Below are 26,249 nucleotides of genomic sequence, written 5' to 3'. Positions count from 1 at the left end.
AGAAACTAAAGAAAAAATGGAAAAGTGTTAATCCAGATGTTTGGTAACACAGAGGCTGGCACTTGGTAAAACCCAGCATTTTCAAAACTTGCTAAAGTAAACCACAAGTAAGCAATGACTTAGAGCAGGAAGCTACCATGTCAATGCCTATGGATTAGATTTCATTAATTACCTTGTCACAAACTGCAGTTACCCTCACACAAGCTCTCATCACTGACTTTAAAGAACAAGTGTCTTTGAACAACATCAAAAGAAATCTAATTTGACATTTTATTCTAAGCATTGAAACTGGTGTTTACTTCAAAGTGGGGTAAAATAAACCATTGTTCAAAACCACAGACCAACCCAGTATAAATCAGTAACAGATATATTCTAAGATTTCCTTTTTTTTAAAAAACAACCAACTCCACACATTTTGAGTAACAGGTATGTTAAAATAACCAGTCAGACTTCATTCAAATGAATTAGACAACTTTTACTAAATGAAAAAACCTACATTTAAAATATGCATTTAAAACAAAATGGAATTAGAAAAGAGACTTAAATCCATTATAAAGAACTTGCTCACTGTGTCAGAAATCAATATATCTCTTGTATTATATAATGTGCCAGTTCATAAAACAAGTTACTAGAATCCTCAATTTAACATTTTCAAAGACAATACTGAAGTCAAGAGTTTTACATCTACTGATGCACATTTAGAACGGTATAAATCTGTAGCCTTCCCCCAAAGAATCTTACAAATTTGAAAGTATTCAGTAAAAGCTTTAGTAGTTGTGTCCAATAAGTATTGCATCCTAAAGCATCACAAATCTGTGCCTTTCATTTATCCTACTATATATTTTGTATCTTCTCTGTATCTTGCCATTTGCCAATGTTAACTCTTTTAATAAAGGAGAGAACTGAAAAGAAATACCGCGTAACTCTTGATCACGTACAGAAATTATTGCTACTAGAGTACACTACAAAGCAGAAGTCTATACAATAGTATATGAAATTTGATCATGAAAATCCAAATGATAGAATCTTTCTTTAGTGATGTAAGCCTTACTATAAAGCTGGACATTCCTGTAGCATTTTCAGCTCACCACCCACCATCTAGCTTATTGTAAGTTGACGAACATATATTTAAACACACCCTCTTCTGAAAAAGAATGTCAGGTTTCAAAGGCTTAGCAAATAAGGATCTTCATGTTCTGTGGAACTATGTAAGATGAATTTTGATGCAGGTAGGAAGTTACCTGGAAGCTAAGCATGCCAAAGGTGTTTCATGCTAATAAAACTAAAGCCAAGGTACCACTTAATCAAGTTACCAACTAATAGGCAATACCATTTTTGTCCTATCTACGTTAAATGACGTGCCATCGCACAGTGTAATGTCAATAATTTAAAACAGTGTAGTGCATAAATCCATTGTGTGGCAGTTTAAGTTAAAAGATCAGGACAGGTTTTCCTGTCTTGATGTACGTTGGCTGCCAAGCTGTCCAGTCTGGGCATTTGGGACTCAGTTTGCCTTTTAATTGCTACTGTACTATAAAGTTTGCATTATAATGGGGCACACGGCATGATGATGGAAAAACGGGATTAGGGGGAGGATAAGAGATCAATGGCTGTTCTAGAAAGCCCCTTCCTCATATCAATTTCAAAGAGCCAGGAAATAAGACTAGATACCATATTCGCATCATTCTAGCTACAAAATAACCAAAGTAAAAGCAATCAAGCAACAATAAGACCACATTACACAAATGGAACATCATGCTCTCATCTGGTTTAACTATTACACCAAGTTTTAACTGGGATGTTGGTCAACTTTAAAAACCGTGGTAAATGTAAATATGTAGTTGAAATAGTTTTTTCCTAATTTTTTTTTCCTCTCTATACTGGATATTAGAACTTGGAGCTATACTTGTTACAATACAGTGTCGCACATCTTTCTACTAGAAAAAATTAATAAAGATCCTTTACCCGTCTCTTTAAGTTAAACGTGTGACATCATAAAGGGTGTCAAATGGCTGGATGGTTTTACAGTGCACACTTATTATATACTGTAATATGGAGTTTTGTCCTTGACAGATCTGATGGTGTTTTCTACATTATTTCCTTTCTTCACCTCTTCTTCGGTGGATTAGCTGTGCGAGGTGGAGTGACTGGACGCCCAGAATTCAGTCCACCATACTGGTACTTTGCTTTCTTTTCAGATGGTTTCAATATCTTAGAGAAAATAAAGAAGTTCCTTTGAGTCAGCAACAACTAAGAACATTTCAAATACTGTTAAGCCCACATGAAACATTGTTCAGCAGGAACAAGAGGGATGAGGATGGGGCGGGGGGGGTGGAAATCACATCACAACCCTACAAATTTCTTAGTTCTACATGCAACAAGAATAGAAACTCTAAATCCCTCTAGTTCTACCACCATGTTGAGGTGGGAAGGGGAAAGAAAAGGGACTGAAAACACATCCAGGAAAGAATAGGGACTAAAATCTGATTACAGCAGCCATATTAAAAGGATCCCTATAACCATTAGTTTGCATAATTGTGCACTCCAATCACTAGGTATGACAAAAAAAATCATCCCATTAAACTTTAAATTTTGAAATGAGCTTTTGAATAGAATGAATAACTTAATATGCAATGGTTTGGAAAACACCAAATCCCAGTTTTCTAGAGAACAGTTGGTTCACAGTTGTTCACAAATGCCAGCCTCCTGCACAGTCCTCTCTGTAGCCCAAGAATATTGCTTTACACTAACCACCAGCACGTCAACAAGCACATTAACGTGGTCCATACAGCCCAACACCTACAGTCATCTTAATGCACAAATATACCATACCTGAAAGGAACACATCAGAGTTTCATCCACACTCATCATGCCCCCTGCATTGTCAAACTCTCCACAATAATTTGGAGCTGAGAATAGGGTGACCAACTGCCGTTTAGCAAAGAACTCGTACCCATCTTCAACCACCTGTCAACACCAGAGAAATCAAAACTGCTTACATAAGAAATTTTGAAGGAAAAAAAAACACATCTTGAGGCAAACTGGACTTTCTAACAGAAAGATGCAGGAATTCATCAAAAAGCTATTTTATATCTTGACTTTCAGATAGGACAAGTTGACTTATTTTGTCTTACCGGACACTGAATGGCAGGCCAGGTAGCATACCCCATGTCTGACACTTCAAATGTCCAACACACATCAACTTGACTGTTTAACATTTTCATAGTTGAAGTCAAATTACACACTGCCAGTGTAAGGATTTCCAGCATTTTATGCTTTATACACAGACCGTGGATGCTTGACCTAATTAGTTTGGTGCACACAAGGTCTGGATATCACCCTCCTTGCAACTTGAAACAATTAAGTTTTGCTTAAATTGGTGTTGACTGCACACACCTCAAGTGTAGGTGATTTTAGAGCATCGAAAGTATAAAAAAAAGAGTGATTCTGCCAGATGCTGCCCAAGAGAACGATGCGCCTTTAAAATCGTGGAAGCAGTGTGATGCATCAGCTAAGAATGTTCCCTCTTTCCCAAAATAAAATCTTCATGTTAGAATGTAGTACAACTAGTACACACAACTGCTTGCTTTTATAAAGTATCATCCTTCTTCTATAAAGAACTGACTATATGAATATAGGAAATTTGCAGCAATCTCCATCAGCAGTTAAGAAATCCAGTCAGCATGTGGACTCAACACTAAATCGTCTCTAATGTTTTAGCAGTAAAATCACAAACAAAAATTCTTCAGTGTTTTAATAGTGTACCCAAGCCTAACAGTGACACAGAATAAAGAGCCTATTTTTGTTTCACAGCAGGAGGGAGCTTCTAAAATTGACTAAATAATGAAACGGAAATGTTATACAGGAAATTGAAACTTGATATCCACCTAACTAGCACTCTTGCTTAAAGTAACCCAATAAAAAAAGTGTGCTTGAGATTGACAATGCAAAAACAGCCTGACTGAAATGTGCAGAAAGAAAAACAATCAATGCCAACTTAGGCTAGATAGCTGAACCAAAATACTGGCAAATAGTGAAAGTTTTAATGTACAGACTTGTTTGCAGAGATAGTCAAAATACATTTAGTATTTCCATGAAGCAAAACAGAGGCAGTTTAAGCCAGAACTGCCAGGGAATTATCTACTGCTGAAACTAAAGAACTCAAACTTCAGTGAAAATCTGAAATTCAAGTCACTCTCACCCTTCAAACCTGGAAACTTTACCACTGATGTTCACATACATCAGTCTAACATTTAATAAGACAGTACAAAAGGAAGACATCAATGGAGAAATCCAGTGTTAGTATTCTACTCCACTGACATTAGACACACAGTTAAACATGAGTCAACAGAAGAACACACAGCCTTTATAGGCCCTTTGTTAGAAAGTTTTTTTCTAGAAATAACACAGTGCAAATTAAGTTCCAAATATACACTACTGATGAGAAGCAGGAGAGGTTTTAAGAAGCAGCAGCAGCAGCAAAATTCATACCTGATGAGCTCGACAGATCAAATCCAGATCATGACGATTCAGAAATTTACTGACCACATCAGCACCAAAAGTGAAAGAGACCCCACGATCATTTTCACCCCAACCTTGCACATCTTTGTCTGGGTCAGACCACAGCAGGTCACAGAGCAAACCTTCAAAAGATAATATGAGTGAAAATGCCAGTCTTAGGAGGTATTTTATGAAGTAAAACAGTCCTATTTTTTTACCAGAGCAACTGTCTTGAAGAAAATGAGCCTTAACAACAAATACAATACTTAAACTGCAACTCAGACAAAGAGGACCATTCCTAAATCTAGAGATTGTTTCCTCCGCCCACCACTAAAAATGCCTTGATATGAAAAAGTCAGAGCCAAATAGTTCTCTGAAATAATTTATTTATTGTTTTTATTGTAATATCTTTTATTGTAATATCCAGTGTGTTCACAGTGAACATTTGAGGAGCTCAAAAATATTAAAGTGCATGTGTATTAAAAGGCAACCATCATTTCACAGCTCATCAAGAAAGCTTAGTTTGAAAGCTGCAGTAAATTTAAAAGTCCTATGCAAGGCCAGTCAAAAATGCAGCAAGCAATTTTGTAGCGTAAATTTCTGAGCACGAACAGCTTTGTTTCTTACCTTTCCTACCATTCATGAGGAGCCTTAGATGACTAAATCAAAATGTAACACAGCAAAACACAGATAATATCGTTTCACACAGCACTGTCAATTTACTTGGACCCCTGCTGACTGTTTCAAAAAGCCTCGTGACAGCCAGTCTGGAATCTAAACTAGAACAATAAGCCTCTCTGGCATTTGAGCACTGGTCAAGATCTTTTTTTTTGCTGCCAACAAAAGGTCATCTAACTCTGGAGTTAACACCAGGTACTAAAAAAGATTTCTCTAGATCAACTGCAATGCCTTTACACATATAGAACTTTCCATAAATAATTAGCATGAGAAAGAACCAGGCCAACCCAAATACACACAAACAAACCCCCAAACGTTTGAAAGGCATTTCATAGCCTTCCATAAAATTGTACTTTCTTTACCTGTGATGACCTATAGGCATATAAATACTTAACAGCATTGTCTCACAATCTGAAAGACATGTCAGCAGGCTCCTTCATCTGCCATTCAGAAGTTTGATTTACATTTACATTTGGTTACTTGCTAAACAAACTATTGAAGATGTTATTTCTTAAACAAAAGATCCTTCAAGCTGTAATCAAGCAAACCAATGTCTGAAACCTATTGTGCAACTAGACCATTTTTTATTTACATACATTTATCAAATGGTCTTCGGCGCCAGACACAGCTCCTCTCTAACAACAGGCCAAAATTTTATTTGTTTTTAGAAGAGAAAGAACAGAACAAGTACAACTGCATTTTAGATAATATTTCTATCCAGAAACAAACTATTGAATAGAGACAGTGCATGACAGAAACTTAACTTTACTGAAATTTACTTCTATATTGAGTAACTTTGTTTTTCAAAACAGTAATTGCCCTGCAATCCCTAATGGCTTCTTACCATGAATTTCCAGCAAGTCACAGAGGCTGCTTGTCTCAGCTGTTTAGCAAGTACTGCCTCTTCTATTCTCTGCCCAGAATCAAATAATCTTTAGGGTCATACAGAAAAATAGGCAAATCTGTCCTAAGAGGTCTTTAAACTGCAGTTGAAGTTGCAAAGGCTTTTTTCATCAGGCTAGAAGAAACCATCATAATTATCCTAATCCTAGCACAGCCAAATGATGATCTACCAAAACTTCTGTATCGACACAAACATTCCTCAAGTGACACCCCTCCACAACGAGATCGCTTTGAAGGGCTTGAAACTTTCATGGAAGTGAGACTACTTCAGTTTGTTTTTAATTTCCCACAAAATTTACTTCCATTATTTAAAACTGCTTTCCTTAAATAGGTCCAAAAGATGAAGACCTTTGTCACTGTACCACAGCGCACGTGCCTCTGGTAGGACGCTTCATTTTAGCTCTGACTGTACACACACAGCTATTGCTTCTGAAAGCAAAATTAACACTACAAAACACTACACAAAACAAAAGCCTTCTACAAAAAATCTCCATATTTATTTTTAGGAGGTACTAAGAAGAGAGATTATTTCAGTGGAGTGTCCATGGAAACAAGAGCTATGTTCTGTAAGGGCATTCCTGAAGTGGGGGTGGCTCAAGCAGTTTTATTTGCCTGCTGAAATAAAACCATCTTTTCTGGGAATGCTGATACATGCAAAGATTGACTCGTTTGTGCTGACATTTATTTGGTTATGCATTGAGTGAATAAGTAGCATAAAAGGACAAACAGTGTAGTAATTTATACTACAGAAACAATCACTCACCAGTCTATAATACATCTTAGTGTCAGGAGTGTATGTACAGGCTTGCACAGAAGTGGTGTTGTTTAAGGGACAGTAGATGTATTAACATTAGTCCCTGAATTACTCCCATGCATCAACATTAAGGAACATTACAGGAAACAGAATTCTTCTGCTTCAAAGTTTAATTTTAATTTATGTTCAAAAAAAGGTTTAGATCTTGTATCTCTTCTGAACATTAATTTCACACCACTGTTTAAATCAACACTTCAAAAACTATCCCATTGTACTGCTCAACAGTCTGTTCAATCCACTAGTAAAAAAATCAGTAATAAATGAGACACTGAGCAAGAATGATTAAACCATTCAAAAGAATATTGTACGGAAAGCACTAGCAATTTGCATCCGACATTTATAAACAGAACGATAACCTTTTAGAAGAAAATTTCACAACTAGTACGTTGATAGATTCAATTGAAATCCCAACTGCAGTGAAGTAAGAGCTGTATTTTTCAAATTTAATGAGGAAGGAGACAAACAGAGAGAATTCAAATTTCACTTTGAACAATTAAGTTCTTTGATAGACTAAAAGGTTTGTGTGTACCTAACCAAGGCAAAGGGAACTGGCTCTTCAGTTTCCTTTATCTTTCATTAGATTTCTAAGATGTTTTAAGGGAAACTTGTGAATAACGTATCCAAGAACACGTATCAAAATAAACATACTCTACTCTGCTATGACAAACACCACCACCACATACAACAACCTTTAACATAACAGATAACACAGCCATCATGAGGAACAAGGCTCACATCCTATACAGGAATGTTGTACTATGAACAGAGGTTGCATTAAATGATCACACTGCCTGCACAGAAATTGTTTAAACCTGTTTCATCATTAAGACCTATTTACAGTAAATTCCAGGTCACTCACCTGTGTCAGGAACATCTGTAGGTCTCATAATTCTCCGGATCTGCTCCATTGACTGGAGATCTGGAGACAGTCCTGTAAAAGTACAAGAAAACAAGTGACTCATATACGCATTTTACCTGTAGAAAGGGTTCCAGAGAACACAAGATTTGAGGTTCAAAGGCACACAGCATCCATTGTTTCCACTGCAACATAAACAGAAGGTGGTTTGCTATAAGACAATTAAGTTGAATAGAGGGACAGAGAATAATGCAAGTGAAATTACCAAGGGGCCCTCATCCCTTTAGCCACGGAGGTTGTCATCTACTGTAGCTCAGCTGTTTAAGTCAATTATAAAATCACAGTACTTTGATTACTCAAAAATAAAAACCAAAACCCCACTTAGTACAGATCCAGCTATCTTACATAGTTTAGCCATTAACGTGCAACTACAATTAAAGCATGGAAATCCAAAGCCACCCTTTGAGGAGTTTACACACCCTAAAGCTCCTCTGCTTGGGGCATAGAGGCATGAAAGAGAGCCTGCTCGATGCTCTAGCATCTTAATTCATCTTTAAATAAGGGTCCTAAGTGTCTTAAATTACTTAGGCCAAGGTACCTAATTAAGAAAGCTGTAAATTTGAAAATAGAACATGAAGACCTAATTTGTGATGAAACACATTTCATATTAACAAACCATATCAATTTGATTCAGTCCAGAACTCTGAACAGGACAGAAGAAAGCTGTCATTGGAAAGGTCATTTTACATGTCATTTCAGCAGGTAAAATAATTTCAGCTAACATTAGAGTTTGCACAGTGGCAATGTATATGTTACAAGAACAATGACATTTGACAGGAACCAAAGCATTTGATACAGACTTGAGGAACTTTTCTTCAAGTATGAAGATTTTAGATTATTTTTCTTGAAGCAGTTGTATGGTAAAAGCCTTCTATCAACATCAGATTGCTAAAACAGTTTTCACACTGTTGCCTTGAGGTTGTAAAGGATGGCAGAAATCTGACAGTAAACTACTTAAAGGGGGTATTAATAAAGTCTATAAACACAACAATACAGGAATAATAACATAAATTCAAGTAGACAATCAGCTTTTAAACTTTGACAAATCTACCACATCCCCTTCCCCAGATCTGATCTATTTGCACACACATTCCATTAGCAATCGGCACCCCATCCAGAGATTGTAATGGGCAGTCTCAGTGAAAAAAGCACAACCAGTTTGGGGCTTTCTATGAAGTTACAGCTCTCAGCATTTCAAGTTGCACCCAAAATGTATCTTTAGACCCTGGAAGTGTTCAAGGCCAGGCTGGATGGGACTGAGCATCCTGGTCCAGTGGAAGATGCCTTGCAGGGTCGTTGGAACTCAGTGATTTTTAAGGTTCCTTCCAACTCAAAGCACTCTATGATTCTTTAAAAGGAAATGTTACTACAAACAATGTCTCAACCCTGTGGCTGTCAGTTTTTGTGCTATTCTACACTACTGTAAAATACCAAAACCCTACAGAATTGCCTGCAGGTTTGCAGACTTCTTTGTAACCATGTATTTTCCCAAATATTCTCCTAACTCCCCCTGCACAAAAAGAAATGGCTAATGTCTCAAATTCATACCTACAGAGAAAAGTCCCACATGATCAGTGTTAAGCTATAAGAATGCAAACGCAGGCTAAAGCTCACTGTAAAGCTGCTGCCACTAAAGTGATTGCTGAAACCTACAGAGCACTAAAAAGTACACAATTAAATTGTCTTGTCACCACAGCTAAGCACAGAAAAAAAAACTTTCTGTATACTCAGGATGCTATCTTTTTGAAGCATAAGAGCACCTCCCCCCTAAGAGAAAACAAAGAACTATCATTACTCCTAGCACTCATCAAGTTTGATTTGAACCACTCTCTGACTGGGTGGAATTGGTAAAGTAATTGTGATAGGTACTAATCTTTATAGTGTAATCTTTGAATACTACGTAAATCAAGTACAGTTAAACATCAACATCCAGTTCATTGTCATTAATGTCACAAGAAAAACAGAATTCCAGAGTCTGAAAATACTATATAAATGCAGTATTTTATGTACAAACACAACTCACATCTCAGAGGTTAAATCCAGTGTGATAAGACCAATGTATTCTATCAATATGACACTACATTATGGACTTCATTTATAGAAACTTAGGCTAATCATGTAAGTTCTCTATAAAGATTAGAGCTAGAGAGTGGTGTCATAGATAAGAGGACCAATGCTGTACAGAATACAATGCAGAGAGAAAGGGAGAAGTCAGGAATGGTTATGGAATAAGCTTTAATGAAGTGAGATAAAGAGAAAAGTCAGAAGTTAATTGAGAGGACAGCCTTAAAAAAAGGACAAATTACAACATGTATGAAGAATGTGGGAAGAGAGAGCAGTGATGGAAAAGATGCAATGCAAGATCCTTTCAGTAGCACGAACATTTAGAGACAGGAATAGTCAAGAGGTTTGAGTTATATTGTAAGATGGATAAGTCAAAACAAATGCCCACCATTAGGTAAAAGAGATGACTCAGGACATTAAGCTATTGTGGGTGGCCTACTGGGGTTGAAGTTAGGTGCCTTTTGTTTTACTATGTTATGCGGTTTTGCAAAGTTTTATTATATCCCAGAGGACAATATTTTAAAAATAAACTATGCAAAAATGCGCAATATAGTAAAAAAGGCACCTACCTTTATATCTACATGCTAGCTTCAACCTCCAGCAGAGTTGAATGGTTTGTGTTGCTGCCTCAGTGTCTATTAGAGTAGTAACATCATGAAAAGGCGTTGACAGTCCATTACTTCATTGGATCTGGAATGCAGTTTGGATAGGACTGGAGAAGAGTGGAAAAAGGGCAAAACTTATTTCTGTGCTGAACGTCCACTTCCATTTATTAGGAACACACAGCACAATAGTAATTTTTTCACTTTGTTTCACAGCTGCAGATCAGTTCAGAGTGACAATAATTTCAGTTACAGACTAAGCCCTAACAATTCAAGGGGCAATTAGCAATGAATACCAAAGCAAATGCTGCTTTTCAAAAGAAGATCCTTAAAGCATACTATACACAAAATAACCTGGTTTTTAGTCAAGTGGGAAAACTTTTAATTCACATGTGCCCCCCCATTTACATGAAACTTGAAATCTTTTTTCTTGAAAAATAGCTCTTGAGGCTTCTTTCTCATAGTTCAGGTCTCAAATGCACACACACAAAGCTACCAGTTTTGTCATAGTGTTCTGCTCTACCTGCTAAGCTGCTTTGATTATCTTCCAGCTAACCTTAATTGTTTGCCTGAAACACTCCAGTATGTTGTTACCATTCACTCTTTTTCCCCCCCCCCCAAAAAAAAAAAGAAATTCAAAAACATATGTTGATTGTAAAACAGTAATTCTTTCATGAGCTGTTTTGGAGACAAATTTATTTTATGGGTATTTAGCCACTGATACTTGGCTAACTAGGTGCAGAAGGAACTTTGTATCTCACATTCTTAAGACTATGAGATCCAGCTTGTAAGATAGACACCACTTCTTAAAAAGAAGAGACCATGACCACACGGCTTGAGAATAAAAGATGAGCTGTAATCTAACAGGTATTTTGCCAGGTCAGTGCTACCCAGAGACTGGCAGACCCAAGTGTATTTTACTGTATTAACTATGTTTTTACAGGGACTTAATATCTCAGACCATGTTATGTGCGAGACCCCAAGAGCTTATTCTAGCAAGCACTGAAGGGAGAAGCTTTCAATACAAGATGCAAGAATACAACAGATCATTTTTAAAGCACATTCCATATAGGCATAGCTCTTGAATTGATACCTGTAATTAATAAAGGCAGGATGGCAGCCATCATTAGAACCTCATGAAGTCTGGCAGAGTCTACTCAGGGCCACACACTGTTTCCAATTACAAATGGAGGTGTTCAAACTAGATGTTGCAACTAGAAATTAATCTTTCATTTCCACTAATTTCCATCTCACTGGGAACACAGGTGTGACACCTACCAAACCATTTCTGGACCACTCAGTGAAAGGCATTAAGTTGCTTATTAATGGAGGCAGTTGCAAATACAGCTGCAAAAGGCAGGATGGCTCTTACTACAAATAATTGAAATTCTTGTCAACTGTTTGACACTGCAAGCTTCTGAAGACCTGTTAAGCATCACTGCCTGTGAAATCATGGCTCGGCCTGTTCAACAAAGGAGAGAGAGAGCCCAACTAAGTTCCAATAATCAGACAAGTCACATCCCTTGGTCAGATCAACACCAAACACTTTTTTCAGTACACCAACAGGCAGCACTGGGACAGGTGCCCACAGAATGTAGACTGCCTAGCAACAAAGGCTTTATGGAGTCCATGCAAGCCATGTCCAACCTGTTCCAGTGTTAACAAATGTCTTGCTTCAAGCTGCAGGCTTGACTGTGTGACCTCAGAGGCTCCTCCCACCAAAGTGTTGTGAAACAGCTCAAGTGGCCAAGAGCACAGAGCCGAAGTTGCTTGTGAAAGCCATTCTTCACTGCTAAGGATGCCAATGTTAGGAAGGCTGCAGTGATATATAGTAACAGCAACAAGTCATGTGGCAAAGCAGGCAATAATTCTAGCATTAAGTAACCTTCAGAGAGGGATACACCGATGGGGAAACTTACAGATGCACTTCCCCGTCAGGCACAAGAGGCCCACGTGTATCAGGTAAGAATGAGGTCTATTGACAAGTGCACAGAAAAGCACGACTTTTACAGACAACACAAGGTTAAATATCTCCAGCTGAATATCACGTACACACAGCCACTCTCCACTTGGTATAGCATTACTCAAAATCAATTTAGATACAGCCTTTAAAAGCAGCCATCAGCTTACCTCCATGACAACAGAAGATCTTCTCATCCACAATGGCTGCAATAGGCAGACAGTTAAAACAGTCTGTGAAGGTCTTCCACAGCTTAATGTTAAATCTCCGCTTGCCTACAAAAACAGTGTGTGCCATTAGGAAGAGAAAGCTGGTTTTAAAAGCCAACCTGTAATATATATATCAGAGCCTAAGCAAAAATGTTAGCAAACTTTCTTCACAGGGTTTTATTTCTGTTAGCACACTTGGGTCGCAATCTTTTACTCTTACAACAGCATTTCAAGGACAGCAGAAGAAAAAATAGTAATGCTCCACAGTGACTTTAACCTTGGCTTAGAAAGTATTTTTAGAAAGTTTCAAAGCAGATTCACAGAATATTGAAACCCTTGCAATACAAGAGTCACCACTACAAATGTTTCCAAACCCCAGTATTAAGTCAGTTGTAATCTTTCAAAAGTAATAGATTTTGCTTACATTCATCATAAAATCCATAGATTCGATTGATGCTAGCACACTCATGATTTCCTCTTAGGAGAAAGAAGTTTTCTGGGTACTTGATTTTATATGCCAGTAATAGGCAAATTGTTTCCAGAGACTGTTTGCCTCGGTCTACATAATCTCCAAGGAAAAGATAATTAGCTTCTGGTGGGAATCCTCCATATTCAAATAATCGAAGCAAGTCTGTATACTGACCATGGATATCACCTGTATTTTAAAAAAAAAAGAAAAGTTTACCATTAGTGCAACAACATAAAGACTTACACAAGTCAAGAACTTAGGCCAGCTAATTAGTTTTAATTCAGTGATATTAAAAAGGCATAAATACTACCTTTAAAAACTGGCACTATACCTCACAAAGGTAAGAATCATGGTAGTATTAAAGCTGAAATACTCACAGGATATAAATAAGCCACTGTATCTGCAGAACTCCTATGTCAGCTATGAAGCCAATCTGAAACCCAAAAGCTACAAAAGTCTTCACAATAAAACATAAGCTTTCTAAACAAGCTTTAACTCATTTAAATTAAAACAAGGTCAGAAAGAAAATCTCTAATTGAACAGGTATATGACCAGGAAGCAAATGTATCACGAAAAAGTCACACTATTTACTGCAAAAACAGATCAGGAAAGAATCCAAACAGATTGGTGAGAAACTGAACACTGTGCTGGCAAAGTACACTTATTTCAAAGGTCAATTCCCATAACATTGCTGTACTAAGAATCCCATCCCTCAGCATTTAGACTAACTCCTCCTTTGATGCATGCAACAGAGACTCAAAGATTACCATCCCTTACAAGATACTCAACCCTGCAGCTTGTTCTTAGGAAAAATACCTGTCATGTTACTCTTCACACTGCCAGCTTTAAAACCAACTAGGCTTTCCACAGAACAGCTGTGTGGCATTTACACCACCACAGTGTATCACATCAGAGCAGCCAAAGCTAAACTATCCCTGAGCTGTCCACACAGGTGAAGATCCCAAAGCTGCTCCGCAGTAACTTGCAGGACACATACAGTGCATTCCAGCTGACCGGAAAACTCATTACCAGAGTGACTGGATGCAAAACAGATAAGCCAAAAGCCTTCAGTACAAGCTGTATACTATTTAGATTCAGTACCTCCTGGTCCTGTACACTAACCATTACATAAATGTCTTTTCACTATTGCTGCTTGTTTAGTGACAAAATCCCGACTTTGCTGAACAGAGTTATTTTCCAGTAGAGCACAAGCTACTATGGCCTCAAAAGAGAAAAAAGAACAAGTCACACAACTTTTTTCATTGTAAAAAAGGAAAAAGGTTCCCAAACCTGTAAGCTCTCTGGTTCAATTCTTAAAGCATACACTGGTAAGAAGAGTACATGCTATATTATATTCCTCTAAACTTTACATGAAAAATGCAATACTTCCTCCTTTAGGCAGCATTCTCCCATTGCTATTTCTCACTCAGGCAGAAGAATCACTTTCCAATTTTCTTCTAATAAAGGTGATCAGTATCTACTACCCTATTTCAGTCACAACCTGAAGCTCCACCAGATTGGCTAAAATCTCTTCCACACATGCTGCAACAAGAATGATTTGTATTCTAATTGATATTTAGAAGTCTTCCGGTCACAACCTGAAGAAAGCAGAAAACTCCTCAACAAATCATTTCTATGCTGAATCTAGTACTCCACAACCATGTTATCAAATCCCCAGACTTCAGCACTCATAGAATTAACTACCATGGAAACACACTACAGAAAATATTATTATGTGTTGTCTATAACTACTTTCAGTTATACATGTGCACCAGATGCAAATGCACTTAATGGGTAAAAACATTTTAAATAAACAATTTTATAAAGGGACCAAGGCATTTACCATTCCATTCAGGGTACTTAGCATTTTAAAACACAGCTTCAGGTAAGCACAAGTTAAAGTCTACCAGATATAAAGACTTCCATTAAAAACCACATCTATTCTAAAATGGACATTTACATAAGAGCATCTTTCATCTTACATTAAAACACAGTCAGTCGAGATGTAGAGCTTATTTTGAACTGACTTGATTGTAAGACAAGACAATCCTATAATGGTTCCTCAGGCATTGCCTGAACACACAAAAGTAATAGTTCAAAGCAGTACCACCTGCATATTTTGCTTTTGGTGAAAGCAATCATCTTTCCTTCACTTTTATCTAAATGCAGCTTTGACAATTGTTCCAATATTAAATTTAGATGCACCTGACACTTCCTGGTACTTTCCCTGCATTTGGAATCCGCTTTAAGATAACAAATGCCTTATTTAACTGTGCATTAGCTACACCTATTATTGCACACCTAACAGTCCTTTCAACAGCCTTGATCTAAGCAGATGAGGAAGAGCTAACTTTGAAGTAGGCCAATTATTCTTTGCAGACCTTGACTTATGTACAATCTAAGTTGCCACGTTTTCTTCACCAAGGAACACAATAAGACTACACTACAGTGAAAAGTCTAAAGAAAAGACGTGATAAAGTTGCATTTTACCTTGAACTTTATGTCATTAGCAAGCTGGGCAGGTTTTTCCTCCCCACCCTACCAAGCAATTAGTCACTTAAAAATGACTTTGCCATTAGTGGTTTGTTTGTGGGTTTGGCTGTTTTATTTTGGGGTTCGGGTTTTTTTAATTGGCAATATCCTCTCTTAATGTAAGAAACACTGCAGACATTGCATCTGCCAGGGAAAAGCTAATCTATGTTTCAACATGTAAGTAGTAACAAAGATTGTTTCCCCTTTAATATGATGACACATTAATTCAAGGAATTTTATGCTTTCAAAGACACTGCCTATTTTTAATAAGCAAGTTGAAGGATGATTACAATCCTTTATTTACAATACCTTTTAAACATTTTTTTACAAGCTTGTAGTTAGAGTGTACTTTGGAAGAAGTCTAGTGTCTTATAAAGGCTTAGTGAGGCAAAACCACATGTTTTATTTATGTTTCACAGTAATACAGATGTTTGTTAAAACATGCTGTAAAGCTCAAGGAATTTGTTACATGGTAACTAAGCCTAATTTAAGTTTGCATTCAGTTTTACTTTCTCAATTGAAAGACTAACTATGCCTTCAATTTTTCAAGTGTTTCATCTCACCAGGTCTTTGTTTTGTTTATGCTTTGAAGTGAGCAACTGTACCATGTGGATCTTTTAAAAGCGGCTAACTGCTTTCTGAAATAGTGATCAGAAGAGCACCAGTTCTGTGCAAGCAAGAACAGGTTGCAAAATTTGCACTAGATGAGGGCACAAGCAGCCCTTATTGCCAAGGAAACTTGCTTCAAAATAGCATGAGGAGCATCAGCAATGTACCAAGTGCTAGCTGCTGCTTCTTCACTTAATCCAATCAAAACTGAAAGCCACATTGAAGATTTTGAAGATCTCCCCCTAATCCCAACTCAAGCTCATTTGCCCGACTCAGTATTCTTCCAATCCCCCCTAGCACAGAACTGGATTAAAACACCTGAACAAACCACATACATAAAGCTTACATACCACAGATTTTCAGAGGTGCCTCTAGTTCCAGAAGAATTGGCTGGCTAAGAAATATTTCCCGTGACTTTATGCACAAGCCCCGAACTTCTGCTTCGGTCATTTGCACAATCTTCCCAGGACGACATCCTCTCACTGAAATGAGATATTGAACAGTTGAAGGTAACTACCACAGATGTACAGCAATAGCTAAATGCAGATGATCTGTATTTAAAACCTATATTTGACAAAAAGCCAGCATCACGTTCTATGTACGTACCAAATACCTTGGAATTATGCTGTCCAATGAATTGTAAAATTAATTTCTGATACTGTGGTAATCTGTGCTTAAAGAACCATGTGCATCCCTGTTGAATCAAGTTCCAGAAGAGAACTTCAAGCTGTGCTTTTGTCCATAACTGAATAAACAGCAATTTAAAGAAGTGTTTAACAACTCCTTTATGGTAGAGTATTCATAAAAGACATGAAAAATCTCAAGAACAGAAAACCTGAAACCATTTCCACATTAGCAGCAGGTAAACTTCTTTAGGACCGTTAAGTTCAACAGCACTAGTTAAGTACAAACAAAAAAAAAAATCATAGACGTGACTATATTTAAATAAACTGAAACTGCCATATTAGGAACATCACACTAAAAGCTACAAAAGTTTGATGAAACTTTCATATATAATGGCTCCTAAATTACTGAAACCTTTACAGCCAAGAACATTCTAATTAGAATGAAATTGAATTCACAAAACCTGCAAGTCAGGTACTCAGACCTATATTTAGCATAAAATCAAAAGCATTTGCATGTCATTGCACTCCAAGCAATATCCTCTGGCAAGTTTATCTGGAGCTGCTTCTTTCTACAAGTATCTGTATGATTCCTCTGTCAGAGGCTTTAGTGTGTCTTTAATGAGGCAGCAAAATAGAACAAATGTGTTGTCACTTTGGCCAATCCAGTTCAGTCTTGCATCTCAGCATAAACCAAACTTCAGAGTTCAAATTAACAAGCCAGAATCTATCAGTGTCTGCAACAGGCAAACATCCTGTGCTGCCATCTGTTTTAGATGAAAGCAACATTCAGCATTAAACCATGGTAGTACCTACAAGGGAAGGTAATATGAAACTTTTGCAGCTCAAATCCAAATGCTTTCAAATTCATGCACAGTAAGACATCGCTTCATAAAAATTTTAACTGCAGCTTCAATTAGTCTAATAAATTAGTGAACAGAAGAGCAAAAACTAGTTCCTCACATAAAGCAAATTCCTAGATCACCTGCATTCCCACTCCAAAACAGAAGAGTAAGCTTGTATTTTTTTTTTTTTATTAACATAGCCCCTTTTCCTTTTATTTCTGCTTAGTTCCTAGAAAACCAACTATATATAGGAGGCCAGTACCATTACTTCTACCATTATATACACCGTGCAGTGGGGAAGAAAGGCTGTGAGGGACGGTTTGTCCTAGGTCACCTAGTACTACAGTCCACGGTGTTAAACTCCAAGTGCTCTGCTCTGGTCATCACTGCACCCTTGTCCCAGTGCAACTGCACATCTGACCATGTCAACACTGTGCTATAAATATTTATTTTTAATAAACACCAGACACTTGTTAAACAGAGGTTACGAAGCAGTCATGGGAACGTGTGAGAAGGCAGAACCAAGGAGCACTTTTCAAAAGCAGGGAAGAGATGTGAAATTAGATCCTGGGACAGCTAGTTTGAGTGCCAAAAGAGCAGGAGGAATAGCCTATCTGAAGCTGAGGATATACTGGAAATACTTAGCTCATTAGAACCTCACAAGACAGCAGCTGTGTCATACAGGACTTCTTTCAGTGACACTATGAATCACTACCAGGTGATATTTACGACATGGTCAGTCACATTCCTCTTGCTAATTAAGATTTCAACTCTACTTGAGAAAGCAAACAGCATTTTAGCAACACTTTATGTTACTATCCCTCCTGCATTACAATGTTCACTTACATATTAGAAGAATACAAAGGCAGACACCAGAAACAATCAATGTGACTTGCAAACAATATATCCCTACATGCTTCCATTTCATCACACCTCAAACAAATGAGTGATGTTCTAGCAGATACATCTTCAGCCCCATTATTAGCAAAAAAACAAACAAACAAACAAAAAAACCCAACAACAACCAAGCAAAAACTCAGGCCTAACAGATTTGCATAGGACTTGACCATCCAATTTGCAAGGTATCAAAATGTTCCAATAATCCTAATTTCAAATGCTTGTGTTCCAATAGCTTATGATCCCCTTCAGAGACCTGGAACTCCTTCTGATAGGCACAATACACTGCCACTATACACAAGCAGAGTCTTCATATTACAATGGCTATAATTTTAATTAAACAATTGCTCTATTTTAGACCCACAGCTTGCAACAAAGTCACACCAAAGCACCATGCAGCACAACCAGCTTTCCAGTTATGTCTTCTCACTACAGACAGTGCATTCTTTTAACCATAAGCAATGACATTCTCTTCTGTACTTAACTCACATGATGTTTTGCAATACCAGAATGATGCCACTTCATACAGATCAAAACCAAGGAGTGGAACTGCACACTTATTATATCCCCTCTAGTTTTGGAACTGTAACCCAGGAAGGCCCACCATATACAACATTAATGAAACCAGAAGCAGCACCAGACCAAGCACTGAGACCAAAACTGAGATAACAGTTCAAAACTAGGGCACCCATAATACTTAACTTAGACCCAATCAGTTTTTCTTACACCACCAGCCTTCAGCTCTCTTTGAAACTGACACAGAGGTTTCCACTTGGAACATTGATGCTTTGACTGGTGCTGGATTTTTTCATAAGAAGGAAGAAAACAGAACATGCACTCCTGACTTCATAATGAACTGCCAGTCAGTGATTCAATGGTAGTTCTTTACTTCTAACAGAGGAGCCCAAATGCTGCAAGCCCTCAACAGACAAATCAGCTAAGTAACTTATTACCTCACTTCAGATTGCCCAGGTTAAGAAACACTTCTACAACTCAGACAGGTCTATCACTCTCAGGAGAGAAGACAGCACTCACCTGATGATCACTTCCATCCTTTGGGAGGGGTGCAGATCTGAGCCACGGCACCTTCACAGAAGCACCCTCCACCCAAACAGCCTGCAGCTCCAGAGTAAACACGTGGCTTCAGTTACATTTGAAGTAACACAATTCCTGGGGTTTCACGGGGAATAATCATCAATACTAGCTAAGATAAAAGCAGTTTTCTTCCACAGTGCCCTGATCAGCAACAAGGGTACTACATATTGAGAAATGAGAGGCTGCTGTCCTGTGACCCTGAAAGGCTCAGCACTCCACTGGATTCACAAAGACATTGAAAGGTTTGCCAAGTAGTCATCTGGAACAGACATGCCACAGCTGTGGTACAAGCACACAAGTAAGACTAAGCACTTATTTCAGCAGCTTACATTACAACCAGAATTTTGTTCAAGTTCCCTTGACTCAGCTGAGCTTTGTATGGACTGTAAACAACACTGCACTTCGTTTTTCAAAAGCCAAATCCCCAAGAACAGATTGAAGGGGAGGTTCTAAGAACCAGATCAAGAGTGTAAGAGATATTTTTCTGACTCATTTACGAATTACTATAGCTAAGCACTCAAGTCATAGCTTCACACATTGCAAAATGTGTAGCTCACAAACAGCCTTTCATAGTACTGGGAACACCATTATTTTTAACAGCTGTCAGTTACCCAGAGCAGAAATACCATATCAACATTAAAGGTAAATTAATTCTCTTTCATCTAAAATGCAGATGGTGCAAACAAGCTTTGATTTACATAAATTAGCCTTTCAATAGAGATAGTAGGGACAGCAATTCCTGTTGTAATACACAAACTCACGCGCATAGTGCTTTGACAGAACAAGCCTTCCCTCCAGTGAGTGTCAAGCAGAGTGACACAGCACAGAAAAAAAAAAAAAATAGAAGCAAATATATGCACTGAACACTGAGACTTAATTTAGCACAACAGATCCTACAGTCACCCAAAAGCTACTCTAATTGATATTAGAATAATCTCTGCATCTACACAATCATTGGGAAGCAACCTTAGGAAGTTCAGTAACAGTAATTAGCAATCCAGGACATAAGCTGCAAAGTGGCAGGTAAGAAAAACTTCAGCAAAAAATAATTTTTTTAATCCCTCCACACTCATGCCAGAGAGTAGTAGATTATGTAAGGCAATACTGGAAAGGAAAAGGAAAGTGGGTCAAGAATTGGCTGTTCCAAGTTCCACTTGCATCGCTTTTTTCCATAGCCTTTCATGAAATAGAAAAAATGTATTTAACCTGTCCTGTCACACTGCCTCTGGTGTGCTTCTCTAAGCAACTAAGCTGCTCATTTTGTGGCATCACTAATCGTTTCTTCAATTACTAAGTCAGCTGTGGTATGTACAGCTACCCTGAGCATTTACCTGGTGTAGGTTTCCAAGACCGCAGTGTCCCATTTACTGGACATAACACTCCCAGTTTTATCATAACATCAAAACCCAGGGACTTCTCCCTAGGTATCATTAAAAATTGGGTCAGCATTATTGCTAATAAGCACTCTCCCTTCACTCGGTTTTTTTTTTTTTTTTTTTTTTTGCAGACATTCATTTATATGGCCACACAGTAAACTGCATCAGCGAACTGATATTTTCTTCCTAGAACAAATCAAAAATGTAATCTAAATAGTTCCCCAAGCTGAAGAACACATCCCCTACGAACCTGAGACAGGGCTAGTGAAAGAATAAGAAGCTGCTTCTTTCCACAGTAGCTCTAGCCAAGCTTATGTCTGAAATTATGTCTTTAGAAATCAATCTTGCCAGAGCAGATCTAAAAAAAACCCCAAACTACAACACAATATTGCAAGCATGCAATTTTACAAATTGCACACAAGCAATTCCCTTGAGCTTACCCTCCCCCCACATTCTATGGGATGTTTAATCACTGGTGATTTACAACTCCAACATTTAACTTTTTTTTTCTCCGTACTTAGAAGTACTTTGGAGAATTTGGCAAATGTTGAACAGCCTGTCAATAGTAGGAGCAGAACAGATTTGAAAGCCAAAGGTGGCATTACCTATGACTTGGGGAAAAAAACAAGCAGACCCCGGGTTGATTTTGGAAATATGCTCTGAAGTTATCTGCTCTCAGTATTTTTTAAATCCAAATTACATACTTTCATGAGTTGAAGTCAAGAATCCTATACTGGATTTTAAAAGCAACTCTCAATTTTAAAAGCAAAACTTCTACTCCCTCAGAATATCTTCTGTTATTTAACTTGTTCAGCTGCCATCCAGAAGCAACCACTTCCTGCTTTGCAGCAAAACAGAGAGTTAAGCCAGCAACACAAGTTTTAAGTTTTCAGAACTGCTGTTACAGAACTCAGCTTAGAATAGCTCTCATTCACGAGTTACACTGGTGGACAACAATAAATATAAATGAACCTGTTAGAGCTTTGCTCAATTCAGCAAGAACATATCGCTGAACATACAGCTTTCTGCAGCGTACCCAGCAAATGCCTGCACCTTTCCTAGGGCACACCACCCAAATTTCTCACTAAAAATAGAATAATCAGTCTTCCAGGGAGGTTTTTTCCCCCTGAAAAACTGTGCTTTTATATCCAAGTAACTTAAAGTCTTTCTAAAACTGCCTTCACTAGATGACCTTGATATTAAGTATTTTGCTGAAGAACAGTGATTGCTTGTGAACTCATTTTAGCAGGCTTATTTAACATCAGTCACAAATTCACTGCAAAGTAGGAGACTGCCCAAGCCTTTAATCGGAAAAAAAAAAAAACCCTTAACAATGAAGTGGTGGTGATCTACCTAAACCTGAATTTACATTCTTTAAACACATACAATCCAGCAAAATGAATACTCATGGAGAAGAGGCTTTATTAGAAATGACCATGTAAAATTGCTTCAGGGGATGCTCCAGTAAGCCCATGGAAACACACAACCTTTACCCATTCCTTTGGCTTTTCATGGACCACCTGCTTCCTTACACGGAAGTTCCATAACCTAACTCATGTCTCAGTCATTCTGTATCATATATGGCTCCAAGAATTGCTGAATTCAATGCTGAAGGACAAGATTACATGTTCTGTATTTACTGTTTGCTTAAGTACACTTGAACCTAAAAATCAAGCAACCAGCAAAACCCAAGGTGGAAGCCTCTCACAATGCTCCACTATACAGTGATAGTAATTCCAGTCCTAGCCTACTTGGAAAGCTAACCTAGCATAAAAATTTCATGAAACAAAGAATTTCATCTTCCTTCTCAAAGGCTGACTCTCTTTTCCTCTAAAGCAGTGCTAATAAAATTCCTAAAATTCAAAGAATGCAAAGATAAATTACAAAGTTACTTCATAACTTCGGAGAAGTACCAAGAAGAGAAGTTACTGAAGTTATGATACAAAAAGCTGACTGTAACTCCTGCACATCAGTACAGTTACATGGGATATATACACAAAAAGTCTTGTATCAAAAGCTTTATCAAGCTTGGTATAAAAAAACCCCAACCAACCCAACAAAAAAACAAACGCAAAATCCCCCCCCAAACCCCAGAAAAGATGATACTGTGAAACTAAGATGTCCTAATCAATGTACTAAGACAAATCACATAACAGACGGTTCATTTCAATGTCCAGATTATAAACCAGATACCCATTATCTGCAGAGGCACGTCAGGCTGTAGTGAAGAGTGCATTCCCTCACACCTCCCCCTTCACCGAGTTCTGCTTCCGACCTCGGTGAGTAACAGCCAAACAGAGCATGCTGCCCTCACCACAGCCTATGGTTTAGCACTGTAGTTTCTTTTTTAAAAAGTCACATTACTACTTTTGGTGCTAACTAATAAGCATTTAAGAGAAATTTTAACACTTAACACTTATCTTAAATAAGAACAATGTTTTTCTCCTCTTATACTCCGAGTAAGCTGTGCAGTGAGCAAGACACTGAATGACTCAAGTAAAACCTGTGCCGCAGAGTATCTAAATGGAACAGTTACTGAAACATGGAGCCTTCAAGTGGCCAAAGAGCCCGACAGAAGCAAGAGCCCCAGCACACGGCCTGATGCCGGGCTCTTGGCCTCCTGTGCAGCTTTCCAAGCCAACCATTCCATTCCTCATGCACTTATAAAGCTAAAGATGAAGTGGCTGATATCTGCACTGCCGCACAAACCCAGAAACAAACTTCATTCTTCCCTCCCTCCTCTCTGGTTAATACCTAGCTCTCCTAGAAGCATACCAAAACTGCCTATTTTCTTCCTCTTTTTAAAGACTAAGAATATTAAAAGAAAAAAATCCTTTGCAAGCAACTCCTTTTAAAGTTATTCTTATTTTTCTAGTAGCAAATCATCCAATGATTTCACACCAAGTCAGGTAATAACTCTTGTTTGTTCAGGATTCACCTCCACAGTTTGTTTATTTTGTTTTGCAACAGATCATTAAGGTCTATTTTATTTCTCTACAACTGCCTCTCTTTTTCAGCATTAGTTACAGAGCCTGGACCTGCAAGCACTACTATCATACCATAAAACCACTCCATCCAGCTGGTTGGATATATTAATTAGTTAGGACAGTTACAAAATAAGAAATGGTATTGACCAAGCACATTTGACCAGTATGCTCTATATCATTTAAAACTAATAAGGAAAAATCTCAATTATTTCCTAAGAATTTAAAATACAACTTCCATTTATAAAGCCAAGCAATATTCAAATTTCTGTTTAATCACAACTTGTAAGACCCCCAAAATCACAAGAAAATGAAGCATGCAGCTTTCTTAGAAGACATCACATGACACAGCAAGAACACCATGCAATCAGCCTTATCAAAGCAATCATAAAAATCACCCTTTCAGCTGAACATTGAAGCAATGACAATTCCCTACATCTACTGGTGGTCCAGTAAGTCTCTTCTTGGATAACTATTTCCCAGCTTCACTGGTGCATTGGTACTACCAGAACTAGTAGCCCTCCGCCTCACCAAAAATACATTTGTTTAGAAAAGATCCACATTAAGTTCAGCCAGATTGATTCAAATTGTTAACTTTAATTAGGACAGCTAGATTTGGGCAAGTAAGGTGTCTTGCCTAGACAAGGCAAATTTGTTTGCACAGCAATATAAATGAAGCCACTTTAAAGTCATCTTGTACCCAAGGTTACTGTGTCTAGGTTTCCCCAAGTACTTCCTCTGTTCCCTATGGTAAACTCCCTAGTGTTTACTAAGACAGACACCTATCAATTTAAAAGAGCAGAAATTCATTCCAGCTGGGCTGCCTTATATCCAGAAATTTTAAGAGACAGAACAGAAACAGGAAGCCCAACACCCTGACAGAAATATGGAAACCTTACTTAACACCATTCACAGCACTCTTTACAAGTCAAGGTTACACCTATTCCAGTATCTTTGCTTTGATATAGAGGCAACCTTTTCCACACATCACTAAATTTAAATTAGCTCAGAATTTGGCTTAAATGTAGACCTGGTGCAACCATTTAGCTCAGCATTGTTGCAAATTTCAGGGCATTTCCCACAGAGGGATACATGGTATTCCCAGATGAGGCAAAACACAAGTAGCAATTCAGTTGCAGTGCCCCCGAGAAAAAAACTACATGGAGAAAAAACTTCTCTGTTCACATTGGACAGTAGGATTCAAGGAGACTCTTGAATCACAGCTTTCCAATACTTAAAGAGGGCTTATAAAAAAGGGGACAGAGTTTCTAATAGGGCTTGCTGCGATCAGACAAAAGGAACGGATTTATACTAAAAATAAAAAAAAAGAGGTTAAGACTAGATATATGGATGAAATTCTTTCCCAGTGACAGTGATAAAACACTGAACAGGTTGCCCAGAGAGGTGGTGGATGCTCCATTCCTGGAAACATTTAAGATCACACTGGACAGGGCTCTAAGCAACCTGATCTAGTTGAAGCCATCCCTCTCCCTGGAGAGGGGTTGTACCAGGTGACCTTGACAAGCTCCTTCCAACCCAAACCACGTTATGGTTCTGTAGTCCACACCTGATGTGCTCATGGCAGTCTCACGGGTGCCTATTCCTGTGCTGTCCACAGCTAGAGCAGACTGGGAAAAAAAAATCTATCCACCAGATGGCATAGCTAGGATGGTAGGAAGGAAAAAAAAAAAACCAAAACATGAAATAAGTGCACACATTGAAGCAAAAATAAGACCACCATCTTCGTGTACTGTAACACAGCTAAGGCTGACCTGTGATTCTGCACACCAGCACAAGAAGGAAACACTCTTTCAATGCATTTAGCTTATTCACTTCCACGGTCACGGATCACTCTAAGAGTCTTTTAGCAAAGCTGTGGAATTCTGTATTTAAATGACTTGTAAATCTCTGCACATTCACTCCCAACAGACAATAAAACTCCAAGTGTCTCCAAGATAGTGAGGCACACGTGTCAGAGCGCCAGCATCCCCCTCATTCTTCCAGTAAAGAACAGGAATGACAATTTAAATCTGGCAGACGGACATAAACGAAAAGAAAACGTTGCTATGTTCAGACTTTATGTACATACTTGAGTTTTTACCTTCTGACCATTTCCAAACAGTAGCTCTTTATAAGGTATCACTAACTAGTGGCCAAGTACTAGACACATTGC

The 26,249-nt window shown here is 38.0% G+C and overlaps 1 protein-coding gene across 1 annotated transcript in view; it reads right to left on the bottom strand.

The window, feature by feature from the left end:
- Positions 1–246: 246 nt before the first annotated feature.
- Positions 247–26,249, bottom strand: part of PPP1CB (protein phosphatase 1 catalytic subunit beta) — a 29,249-nt gene continuing 3,246 nt past the window's right edge. Inside the window, exons 2-8 of the mRNA XM_066178465.1 lie at positions 16,607–16,738; positions 13,071–13,301; positions 12,608–12,712; positions 7,755–7,826; positions 4,492–4,643; positions 2,833–2,967; positions 247–2,211 (exon numbers count right to left, since the gene is read on the bottom strand). Coding sequence (XP_066034562.1) covers positions 2,107–2,211; positions 2,833–2,967; positions 4,492–4,643; positions 7,755–7,826; positions 12,608–12,712; positions 13,071–13,301; positions 16,607–16,738 — 932 coding nt within the window. The 3' untranslated portion in view covers positions 247–2,106. The remainder of the gene's footprint in view (positions 2,212–2,832; positions 2,968–4,491; positions 4,644–7,754; positions 7,827–12,607; positions 12,713–13,070; positions 13,302–16,606; positions 16,739–26,249) is intronic.

This window comes from Chamaea fasciata, unplaced genomic scaffold, assembly GCF_029207755.1.
Source record: "Chamaea fasciata isolate MVZ Bird 193981 ecotype frontalis unplaced genomic scaffold, bChaFas1.0.hap1 SCAF_3, whole genome shotgun sequence".
In the NCBI taxonomy this organism is placed as follows: domain Eukaryota; kingdom Metazoa; phylum Chordata; class Aves; order Passeriformes; family Sylviidae; genus Chamaea; species Chamaea fasciata.
The sequence above is the reverse complement of the archived record's forward strand: the minus strand, read 5'-3'. Positions and strand labels throughout refer to the sequence as shown.